Source organism: Salvelinus namaycush, chromosome 1 (assembly GCF_016432855.1).
Source record: "Salvelinus namaycush isolate Seneca chromosome 1, SaNama_1.0, whole genome shotgun sequence".
Lineage (NCBI taxonomy): Eukaryota > Metazoa > Chordata > Actinopteri > Salmoniformes > Salmonidae > Salvelinus > Salvelinus namaycush.
Genome location: NC_052307.1, coordinates 20,462,212 through 20,474,344, shown reverse-complemented (window position 1 = coordinate 20,474,344; position 12,133 = coordinate 20,462,212). Strand labels below are relative to the sequence as shown.

Here is a 12,133-nt window from a genome sequence, read left to right as displayed (position 1 = left end):
GAACCGAATGAAACAATGACCATCTCGGCTGCTGGTGATATGTACTGGGATTTGCTATATGTTTTGATGGTGCTGTCTACCACAACATGCTATCTAAATAGAAAATCCCTCAGGTGAAGAGAGAGAGTTCACTTCATATCATAAACAACTGAATATATCAAATGAGGGGAAACCTCTTCAAATTCACAATCACTAGGAGGAATTCTTAGCTCGCCAACAGAGCCCCCTTGATTAGTGACTCCATACACTTACCCCCTTATCATCACACAGACAACTAAAACCGCTACAGTGGCACCTCCACCACGGTAGAGAACAGTGGAGACTTGAGGGAGGAGCTAAAGGAGGTCGGGCTCATTGTAATGGCTGGAATGGAATAAATGGAACGCTGTCAAACATGTCGTTTCCATATGTTTGATACCGTTCCATTTATTCCATTCCAGCCATTACAATGAGCCTGTTCTCCTATAGCTCCTTCCACCAGCCTCCTCAGGCACATAGTCATTCAGTAATCAGGGCATCTCTCCCTGAGAGGGTAAGGCACAAGGGTGGGGAACACTCTTGGCAACCGCTCTATTGCCATGAGTTCTTCTATCACCTTGGTGATCATGTTGTGTCACGCAGGCCTGGGCAACTCCAATCGGGGGCCTGATTGGTGTCACACTTTTGCCCCAGCCCCAGCTAACACACCTGACTCAAATAATCAACTAATCATGATCTTCAGTTAAAAATGCAATTAGTTTAAATCAGGTGAGTTTACTAGGGGTGGGGGGAAAGTGTGATACCAATCAGGCCCCCGAGGACTGGAGATGCCCAGACCTGTATGTAGTGCATCCGCCCAATCTATCTAAGGGATAAGCACTACAGGAAAAACAGGCACAGGAGAGCACAACCTCCTGTGTAGTCCAGAGACAAGCCAATCAACAACAGCAAAACACATCAAGGCAAAGTAGCACCGACAGAGAGGGGAGTAAGTTCAGATTTACAAACTGGTGAAAAGTAATCAACAGTATACCCAAGCACCAAGCCATCGTCAATTGAGAGGACATATAGATAATCAAGTCCAGGCTGGGGTTAAAGAAGAATATTTATAATATCATCCAAAATAGACTCATGAACTTCAAGGTTGGGTTCTTTAAGAGAGAGTGTGCTCGATAGGTCTGATGAGGCGGAATGAGTTTAGCCTTCAATAGGCATATGTACTCCCACTCCCCACCACTGCTCTCTGCTTATCCTGCATCTGATGCCAAGCACATTTACTGTTGAGGTCAACATCTCTGCCATGATTGAACCAAACCAAGGGCATCCCATGGCAGGGTAGAGAGGACACACAGACACACACACCCATCTCTTATTTACACAAATGTAATTTCCACAGCTCCGTCCCTCAAGGTGACTATGCACATAACTTAGAGATCCACATGGGCTCTCCTGATGGGCATGTCATAACAATGAGAAAACAAGGTGGGGGAGATGCACTATGAACATTCAAAACACTGTGAAAACAGAAGTCGACAAAATACAACAACCAATGTCAAATGTGTTCTAAATAATCCTTTTATACACAAGAATTGCAAACCAGCTGGAAATATGTAAATCACAAGATGTTTTGTGTGTAATATGGCTATGGCTAATGAGCATGTGCTATATTTAACATTCATCCACAGGCATGCAATTTGAGAGCAACATGAACTCATCCTCTGTGCAAAGATAGTCATGCTGCCTAAAGCTACAACTCCTGATGTGAGGAGAGAGAGCACCTAGGGTAAGGGATGCACTTTAAAATGCTGCCCTATTCAGTAATAGGTCCACTGGTGTGTCATAATAAAGGCGCTGGCCCTCAGGTTTAAACCTCCCTAGAGACGGAAGAGGAAGCGAGACATCCCACTCTCACATTTTTCTGTTTCAATGGAAGTCAATGAACTACGTACACCAGACCCAGCTGCTATCGCATTGGTGTTTATGGGAGAGCCACCCCCTGAAGTAGACAGGAACTGACAATTTTTTAAAATGGTAAACAGCCTGAGTGAACTATCTTCATTTATCCGCCATCTTTGCCTCCCTATTCCTGCTCTTCTCTTCAGGGTTTTCTTCCTCCAGTCCCATCCTGTAGAAGCCTAGAGCAACGTTTAGCTAAACCTGCTGGCCTACGTAGGCAGAGAGAGTCCCCAGAGGGCTGAACAATCAGACAATTTCAAGATCATGAAGCATTAAACCAATCCCGGCAGGGTACACTAATTAAACAGCCGAGCCCGGCACAGCCAACCAATCCCCACAGAGCAATTAAATCCATCCCCTCTAAAACACTGTAGAACCTGTCTGGGGAAAACCGCCGAGAAGAGAGAGAGGGAGAGTGAGAGGGGAAAAAATTATCATAAAATTAATCTGGAAAAAAGGGAAAAACTATAGGGGAATGCAGTAAGAGACTAACAAGGGAAATTGAAAAGGAGTGATTTAATTCAGCTCTTTGTTCTTTTTCTCCTTTATTTAAAAAAAATTACGATTCAAAATGCCTAAACAGTCCTTTTCTTTCAACTGAAGAGGGGGATTCTGTGACCACATTATAATACAAAAACAGTGACCCTGTTGCCATGAAAAAGTGCATATTTAATTAAGATTAGAGAGTTCAGGAGCCACCTTGAGACTAGCAAAAAGAGAGGCCTGCCTCAGGGCCTACATTACAGAGCTGCGAACACAGTCGCAACACACAATCAATACCCCAACGTCCTCCGCCATCAACATAAATTAGAAAGTGACAACAGAAGGATGCCATCAGTTGTGATTCCAAAATAAGCGTTTGCATGGAAACGGAGGCGTGAGGAATGGGGAGCGGGGAGCATGGCTATGTGGGGGCAGAACTGATGTCTGGGACATTGCTCTCTCATCCCTCAGAACATACCCAGCAAACCGGGAACATTCCCAGAACATTAGCTAACATTCCCATTAACTTCTAGTTTTGGATGATAACGTTTGGATGATAACGTCCCACAAACATTCAAAGAATGTTTTTGATCACCAAATATAAAAATAGTTTATTAAATATCCTTGGAATATCCTAACATTCACTAAAATGTTGGTCACAACATCTGTAAAAAAAAGACCACAGAACATTCCCCTAAGTTTCTCATTAGGTTGCCAGGGAATGTAATAACATAATGTGCCGGTAATGTTCATACTGCCGCAACAAAATGTGGGAGCAATAGAAGTGGTTCTGAGGAAACATGACAGGAACGTTCTGCTAATGTTGATGGATATGTTATTCAAAACACACATAACAACAAGCAGGGGATATTCCTACAATGGTCTCATAAAGGTATAGTGTGACATTATGATGGTTCTAATAACATTCCCTGAACATACTTCAGCAATAAAGTGCTGGAGCAATAGAAGTACTCGGAATATTCAGTTAATGTTGAAGATATTACAACTAACGCCGATAACAACAAACAAGAAACATTCCTGCAAGACGCTTATAAAATGATTAAGGTTATGACGATCCAGAATTGTTTTAAAAACCGACTTCAACAATAATGGGAGTCGTTCTAAACACATTGCTGCAATGTTATGCTAATATTGATGTGTAATGTAACATTATTATCTGAAGTTGCCAAACATTTAAAGAAATGGCATTTCAATCTTCTTACATTATTATATTTTATTAGCGTGCTGACCAGACATAGCTGGAGCTTTTTAAAAGAATGGTAATCAAGAAGGATTGAACCTGCGATCTGCCATCTTCAAGCCCTGTAGGCTACTAGTAAAAATCAAAACATCCAGACTTTACAGTATATAAAGAAGATTTGTAGAGTAAGAAATAACAAAGGATATTTCTTTTTGTAGACAAAGACCAGAACCTGGAAGTCAGAGTAAAGGTGTAAACAGCTTTATATTTGTGTTAGTTTCATCCCAGCAGGCGCAGTGTAACAACTCCAGGGATAACACTCCATGGACTGTTCAAAACATAATTGTATAATTCTGTGAACATAGGAATAATATTCAAAGAACATTGAGGGAATGTTTTGTGCACAAGTGGAGGCTGCTGAGGGGAGAACGACTCATAATAATGGCTGGAACGGAGCAGATGGAATGGCATCAAACCATGTGTTTTATGTATTTGATACCATTCCACTCTTTCTGCTCCAGCCATTACCACGAGCCCATCCTCCCCAATTAAGGTGCCGCCAACCTCCTATGCCTGATACAACCATTGTAAGAATGTCATCATCAGATTTTGTGTTTTGGGAACCTATCTCTTGTAATGTCCCCACAATGTTCCCATGTTCCCACAACCTAAAGAATTGTTTTAGGAACTTTAAAAGAACATTAAAAATGTGTTCTGGGAACATTATTGCAACATCAGGGGATTGTTTATTCAACCTAATACAAACATTGTAATCATCAGCACAACTGGACAGTTTTTTTGTTTTGGGAACATATCTTTTGTCATGTCCCCACAATGTTACCACAACCTAAAGAAATGTGTTAGTTTGAAGGAAGTTGCTAACTGCTAACTAGCGAGACTTCCAGTCATTGCGCTAATGCTAGTTAGCATTGACTCGCAAAACTACCTCTAATTTCCTTCATACTGGACGCAGATACATAAAAATGGTATCCACGAGTTCATCTGACTCTGGGGAAGTAGATAAAGTGCTTCATTGTCAAAATACCAAACTATCCTTTTAGCTTTTATTTAGCTGGAAGTACAGAGACAAGACAAATGCATTTTCCTTATGGTGTTGGAGAGATGCAGAAATCACCAAAGAAGAGATATGATAAGAGCAGTAGCGATGGCAGGGAAACAGTGGTCTGGATGGAGAGATAGACTTGCTCTCTCTTTTCCGAGTGAAGCGGCATATAAATCACAGAGCAGCGCTTCACGTCTCAACTTCCTGTTCCTCTCCATTAAAAATGATAAACTGTTCCTCTTGAAGCCATTCGCTCGCTTTCGGGTCCCAGTATGCACCTTTCACAGTAAAAAAGCTGAACTCTTGTCAGATTTATTCTATCCTGCTCCCATTGTTGGAGATGAATAAGAGAATAATTAACTGGAGCATGATAGCAGCTGCACAAAGACAGGACTGGCTAAAATAACAAGCCTGATTCATCTGTTTTTGTTGTAACACACCTTTTGTATCATTTTGATAAAACAGAGGACATCTGCTTAGAAATAAAAAAGCTGTTTTGATTTTTTTTTTTAAACACAGAAATAAAGGGGCCATATTTTCTCTTCCCTCTTCTGTTAAAATGAGGACAAATGGGCCCTAGAAAGGTGTGCAACGTAGAGTCCACCATATTCCCCCTTTCTAGTAAACACTCTGAGCAATGACACATAAGACCGCCAGGGATCCCCATAGAGACCCTTAAGAAGAGCAGGGAGGCATTGATGTCAAGAGCTTAGGGGCCCAGGAGCACCCTCCACACTATCCACACCTCCGCTGCACAACAGAACAGGCCCGCTAGCATCCTCACCACACATCATACAACATACAAAGCCCAGCGTTCACACAAAAACAAGGGTCTCCTTTTTATCCCTGAAGGACAAAATGGACAATAGGGGGATGAATTACAGCCACTGAAGCCCTGCCAAATACAGCAGAGAAAGGCTGGAAGAGGGACGAGAAAGATAGAGAAAAGGGAGGAGAATGGAGGGGATTCAATGTAAGCTCAGTAAAATGAACAAGAAAGGCTGGTGCTCAATACGTCTGCAGTGCTGTCAGACAATCAAAACAAATAAAGAGGGGCCGCTGTAGAGATACACAACTCAATATGGACTCACTGGGCAGGGAACTGGCTGCCAGCAGGGTGAAAGGACACAGCTTTATACCCATACCGATGAGCCACTACCTCTCCCGCTGAATCTTCCACCTCCTCTGGCCTGCCTGCCTGCCTGCCTGCCTGCCTGCCTGCCTGCCTGCCTGCCCTGCCCTGCCCTGCCCTGCCCTGCCCTGCCTGACTGCCTGACTGCCTGCCTGCCTGCCTGCCTGCCTGCCTGCCTGCCTGGCCCACTGCTATGGAAGAGGAGCCTGCCGCCATGGATCCTTCCTCCTGCAGACTAATGTGTCCCTGAAGTTTTGTTAAAGCTGGTTATTTACTCCTGCAAAGCAATTGCTTCAGGCTAGGGGCAGCAGAATAAAAAAAAACAGGACTGTGAAAAAGCTTGTGCCTTTTGCGATGAAGCACTGTCAACTACCAAGGGGGGATTACTGCTTCAAAATTGGGGTGCAGGCTTTGGATAGGACATTTAGGTAAGGCTGAATGCTAAAGCAGAGGGTGAGACACCTGAGAAGAATACAGAGGGTCATAAACAGATGATCAAAAACTAATCCATGTTTCTTAATAACAATATCTCAATATATATCCTTGTTAGAAATGTTCTCACACTGTTCAAAGAAGAAAGCCTATGATAAGTTCTGTGAAAGCAAGAACTCATCATCATTACAAAAGACATCATCACACACCCATATCAAACCGCAGTACTTATCCTGCGAACAGGGGCATGAATGAGGCAAAACGACTGCGGATGGGTATGGAAATCTGCTTGAAGGAAGGTCAAAGTGATTAAGCTGACATTAATGACAGGTCTACTCTTTCTGTGTGAATGCTCACCGTAGCTGTCTCTAAACCCATTTGTAATTCCGCTCCAAACGATGAAGCATCTGCTTTGAAGTCTCTACCACTAATGCTACACAGAGGTTAAATAGCTTAATGCTGAAGTCTGTTTCACTTCTCTCTCTAATGTTGCCTTCATTTTATATACCCGGGTTATGGCTCCTGGATTTCACAACTCAATTTACCCCAGCTAGTTCTGTAAAAGCTCTCTCCTTTCTTATTTCCTGTCCTTCTCACTGTCAAAGAATAAGAAGGGGCTTATGGTAAATGAGACCATGGCAGACGTAACCCGTCCATTATCTCCCAATGAGGAGGTGTGAAAGCATGTTTGAAGAATGTTTATCTAGCAGGGCATGGATGCAACACAGACCTGTGGTGATGAGGCTGCAGCTTATGTCCCACTGCTTCTAAAAACCATGCTTAATCCACTGGGGCTTTTTTGGAAAGGTCTGTCAAAGAGGAGATTGCAGGTCTAAAAGGATGGACATATCTTCTCTTTACTCGAGTATCAATTTGAGGTCAGCTTAGTATCCATCTCTGACTCTGCATATGTTTGTATGTGGGAGTGAGTCAATAAAGACAATCTACACATTTGCATTACATGTGCATGTATGAGTATGGCTGTCCTTATGTGATTAATATGTGCCCTATGGAGGAGGTACGTGTCCACATGCCTACACACAAGCGTGTATGTGTGTGCATGAGTGTGTCGGTCTGTGTGTGCATTTTCCTATTTCATACCCTGGGGCTCTGTCTCCACCCATGCTGCCTCCCTGGGTTGTCCATGCTGTTTGTGGTTGAGGCTATCAATGGCTGCCTCTAGAGCTATTTCCCCCTCTCCTCCTTTATAGATCACTCAGTCATATTGGACAAAGCTTTCTCAGGACACAAACCCTAACCCTCCCCTCAACCCTATAGTGCCCTAGACCTGGCATTTCCGGTAAATTATGAAATGATGGTAACGCCTTATGTGACAAAAACAATAACGAGAAACAAATCTATTAAAGCATGAATGAAAGGGAATGAGAGACCTGTTTTCACAGCCAATTTGAGATTGCAGGGTTGGGTTTAGGGGGGCGGGAGCAGCCGGCAAACGGCACACAGAGAGAGCAGGCTGGTAGCAGCGGCAGCCAGGCTCACAGGCTGCAAAGCAATTTCCCTGTTTGGCAATACTGTTGTCTCTGTCTGTGCATTAGAGCTGACACGGGAGCGCCTGAGTCATGCTAAATGTATACAATCAAAGCCTTTCGTTCCTGATCTAAACTCACTGCCTCAGAGAATGATGGAGAGAAGAGTATGGAGATACGTGGGTCTGGAAAATATCATCAAATAAGTGCATTGCTTTAAAACCATATATAATGAACACAGCATTCCATCACTATAAGACAACAGAGGGATTCTCAAATGTATTTTATATAAACTGGGAGCACAGACAGTAATGATTTGAAGCTATAGTTGGTGTCTACATTTGGACAAGGTTACCTGGAACTCTGATAAAACACATTGCATTACACTTCAAAATGTACCTGATGAAGGTTGATTACATTACAAAATAATCTTCTAAACACATGATGTTTCCTCTATTATATTTTGGATAGCTAAAGTGTGCTTTATATTGTGAAAACAACATACAATGTTATTACAATGTAATAACTTTGTAAACTGTGTCCTCTTGTAGTCTGACCTCACCTTCTTGTCACCTGGGTCTGAGAATGCTCCCTACTGGCTGAATGATATCCTGATTCCTGGGCGTTCTCGCTATTGGCTAAGACTTGGCTTGGGCCCGGCAGGACCTGGCAGGACATCTCCTGACCCGTCCTTTCCATGGTCGCCCACGGAAATGCCATCTGGTTGGGGTGAATGATTACACCGGCAATGGCCGTGTGACCTGCGGCCAGCGGGAACCAAGGTCACTCCACCTCAATGCTCACTTTACCTGTTCTCTTTTTGTTAGGTTCGGGGTGAATCATCCATCTCTGACTATTCTACCACATAAATCAAGTTCACACACAAATTAATTAAAAATGAAAATCTGAAATGTCTTGAGTCAATAAGTATTCAACCCCTTTCTCATGGAAAGCCTAAATAAGTTCAGGAGTAAACATTTGCTTAACAAGCCACATAATAAGTTACATGCACTCATGCAATAATAGAGTTTAACATGGTTTTTGAATGACTACCTCATATCTCTGTACCCCAGACATACAATTATCTGTAAAAGGTCCCTCAGTCGAGCAGTGAATTTCAAACACAGATTTAACCACAAAGACCAGGGAGGTTTTCCAATGCCTCACAAGGAAGGGCACCGATTGGTAGATTAAAAATAAAACAGACACTGAATATCCCTTTGAGCATGGTGAAGTTATTAAGTACACTTTGGATGGTATATCAATACACCCAGTCACTACAAAGATACAGGTGTCCTTCCTAACTCTGTTGCAGGAGGGGAAGGGATTTCACTATGAGGCCAATGGTGTTCAGAAAACTGAGAATGGATCAACAACATTGTTGTTACTCCACAATACTAACCTAATTGATAGAGTGAAAAAAACGAAGCCTGTACAGAATAAAAATATTCCTAAACATGCATCCTGTTTGCAACAAGGCACTAAAGTAATACTGAAAAAAATGTTACAAAGCAATTATGAATATGTCTGAATACAATGTGTGATGTTTGGGGAATATCCAATACAGCACACTACTGAGTGCCACTCGCCATATTTTCAAGCATAATATCTGGCTGCGTCATGTTATGGGTATTCTTGTAATCGTTAAGGACAAAAAATAAACGGAATGGAGCTAAGCACAGGCAAAATCCTAGAGGAAAACCTGGTTTCCACACTGGGAGATTAATTCACTTTCAGCAGGACAATAACCTAAAACACAAGGCCAAATCTACACTGGAGTTGCTTACTATGAAGACAATTAATGTTCCTGAGTTACAGTTTTGACATAAATCTGCTTGAAAATCTATGACAACACTTGAAAATGGTTGTCCAGCAATGGTCAACAACCAATTTGACAGAGCTTGAAGAATGTTGAAAAGAATAATGTGCAAATATTGCACAATCCAGGTTTAGAGACTTACCCAGAAAGACTGACAGCTGTAATCAGTGCTAAAGGTGATTCTAACATGTATTGACTCAGGGGTGTGAATACTTATGTAAATTTGATATTTCTGTATTTCATTTTCAATTAATTTGCAAACATTTCTAAAAACATGTTTAGAGTGTGTAGAAAACCCCCCGACTTAATCCATTTTTAATTCAGGCTGTAGGCCCTGAAGGCCATGTAGATATAAGCTTTATAGTCATTTCTATAGATTCTATAATGTTCACTTTAGCCTACTATATAAACTCCAACATATGACTGACACCAATATTGGGATTTTTCAAGATGTTTCTTTTGAGTAATATTGCATTATTCAGTTAACAGTAATTTAGTCATGTTATCATTTTCAACGTTACATTATGAACATGAGTGACTTTGTCAAACAGAATATCAGTGGCCTCCCGCTACGTTAAATCATAGACTTGATAGATATTTTGATATTTTGGTTGGAAACACTTTATTTGAGGTGTCAGGCCTCATTCAGGTAGAAAGAAAGTCATGTGCAAATTGATTTATTCGACTCAAATCTGAAAAAATGAGAAGTTGGCTATTTGATTCTAAGCATTGGCCACTAATGCCAGGATTGCAGCAAACGAATTATGTAAAAACATGCTATTTTGTAAGAGGAAAGAAGTGAATGAATCTCGACGTAGTCTATAGTTACGTAATAGCTAAACTCGCCCTTTGCATCACTGATTAAATGAGTAGTCCAGCGATTGGTGGGCACAATAGCAACCGGCCACACAAGACAACCCAGAACAGATCAGATTTCTTTTCAGCAAGCTTTTCCGCGGGACCTGGCTTGCCATGCTCCAGTCATTTCTCATATTACAGAACATCAATCATACAGTAGAGACAGTGCTTTTGCGCTGGCCGAGCCTGATTTACAAACATTAGCGAGGAATACAATTACAACAGTCCTTGCCCGAATAGCCTTGTGCTCACAATGCGGCTCGAGATGAGCGAAAGGGGCTGAAAACATCTGTACCGAGACGCACAGATAAGCGAATTACATCGTCAACACTGGCTTTTTAGTGATGTCAAGTCTTACAGAAATGCCATTGAAAAGGTTCATTAAAAACGCTATAGTCGTATGTCAGTAGCCTAATAGATTGTAAAACTATTTGTCAATTTACTAGACAAGTTTGTAAAACCGGATCATTGACAACTTTGTGATAACCAAGTCAATATAAGCTGTCTATTTTGTGAAATCCTCATTCAGATGTCTGACTATTCACTGAACGCGCGTTGCATTAAGCCTACATCATTGCCTATAGCCAAACAGACTATCATGATTTTACACATATGTTTTAACGCGCAACACCGGAATGACCAATAGCCTAAATAGATTACATGATAACGTCATTGGTAGACTAAGCCTATAATAAATACGCGTCAAGTTTTTCTGACTGGGCTATTGTCTAAAAGATCCAACCGTAGCCTATAGCCTATGGCTTGAATAAGTGATGATTATTTAGCAGATGAACAGAAGAAGAAAAAAACTTATCAATCTAATTGTGGCAAACAAAGTTGATTTACAAGCAAAAACGAAAGATCATATTTTTATCAAACACAGAAAATAAAATAGAACCAAATGTCGCTAAAGAGATCGTAAAACCACGCACCATCATGACACAAATGGAATAAAACATTAAGCTGGTGAAAAGTTACGTCCTTGGAGCAAGATTCATGGGGGCATAAAAAGTTTCAATCCGTTCTCTGTCTACACCACCGATGGGCATTATAAAGACCGAATCGTATAAAAATAAGGTCTGTGTCCGTGGTGCTGATCCCAGCGGTGAACGCAGAGCGGAGGCTACAGAGCGCCTGTGCTACTCTATGGTCGTTCCATCGCTGATCAATGATTGAACTGAACAAAGGCAGAAAAGGATCAATTTCTAATAACTATCAATGCAACACCGCCGATTTATTTCTCCATTCGTCCACAGTAACATATTTCCCACCATTTTAAAGTACACAATGTTCTATGAACACATGCAACCAAAAAGGTAAAGGATAACACTAACCTGAAGCCGCCGTAGATCAAATTTCTTCCAATATTGAAACATCGATCCCACATCGGCGGCCATCTTGGGGGATATTGAAGATATTTTTTTCGGCGGCTGCAATAAATATGTGGGCTGGATTTCCCTTGTTAAACAACGTTAACGATTACTCGTTCTACTTTAAAAAAAATGCAACGAACACATGAAAGTCCACTGAACTAACGCAAATATGTTTGTTAAAAAAATAAGTGATGTCCTGGTGGACCGCGAGTGTTTTTGAAAAGAAAAATAGTATCAACGCATTTGTGCAGTCCCGGTTAACTGGACAAATTGCATTTGATTTTGGTTTGTCAAAGTTATCAATACTGACGTAAGGGGTTGATCAATAGCCTACCGTCTGGTAAAGGGAA

General features: G+C 41.6%; 1 protein-coding gene across 1 annotated transcript in view; it reads right to left on the bottom strand.

Annotated features, from left to right (window-relative positions):
- Positions 1–11,807, bottom strand: part of LOC120050922 (homeobox protein cut-like 2) — a 107,078-nt gene extending 95,271 nt beyond the window's left edge. The window contains exon 1 of the mRNA XM_038997456.1: positions 11,745–11,807. Coding sequence (XP_038853384.1) covers positions 11,745–11,807 — 63 coding nt within the window. The remainder of the gene's footprint in view (positions 1–11,744) is intronic.
- Between the last annotated feature and the right edge of the window lie 326 nt (positions 11,808–12,133).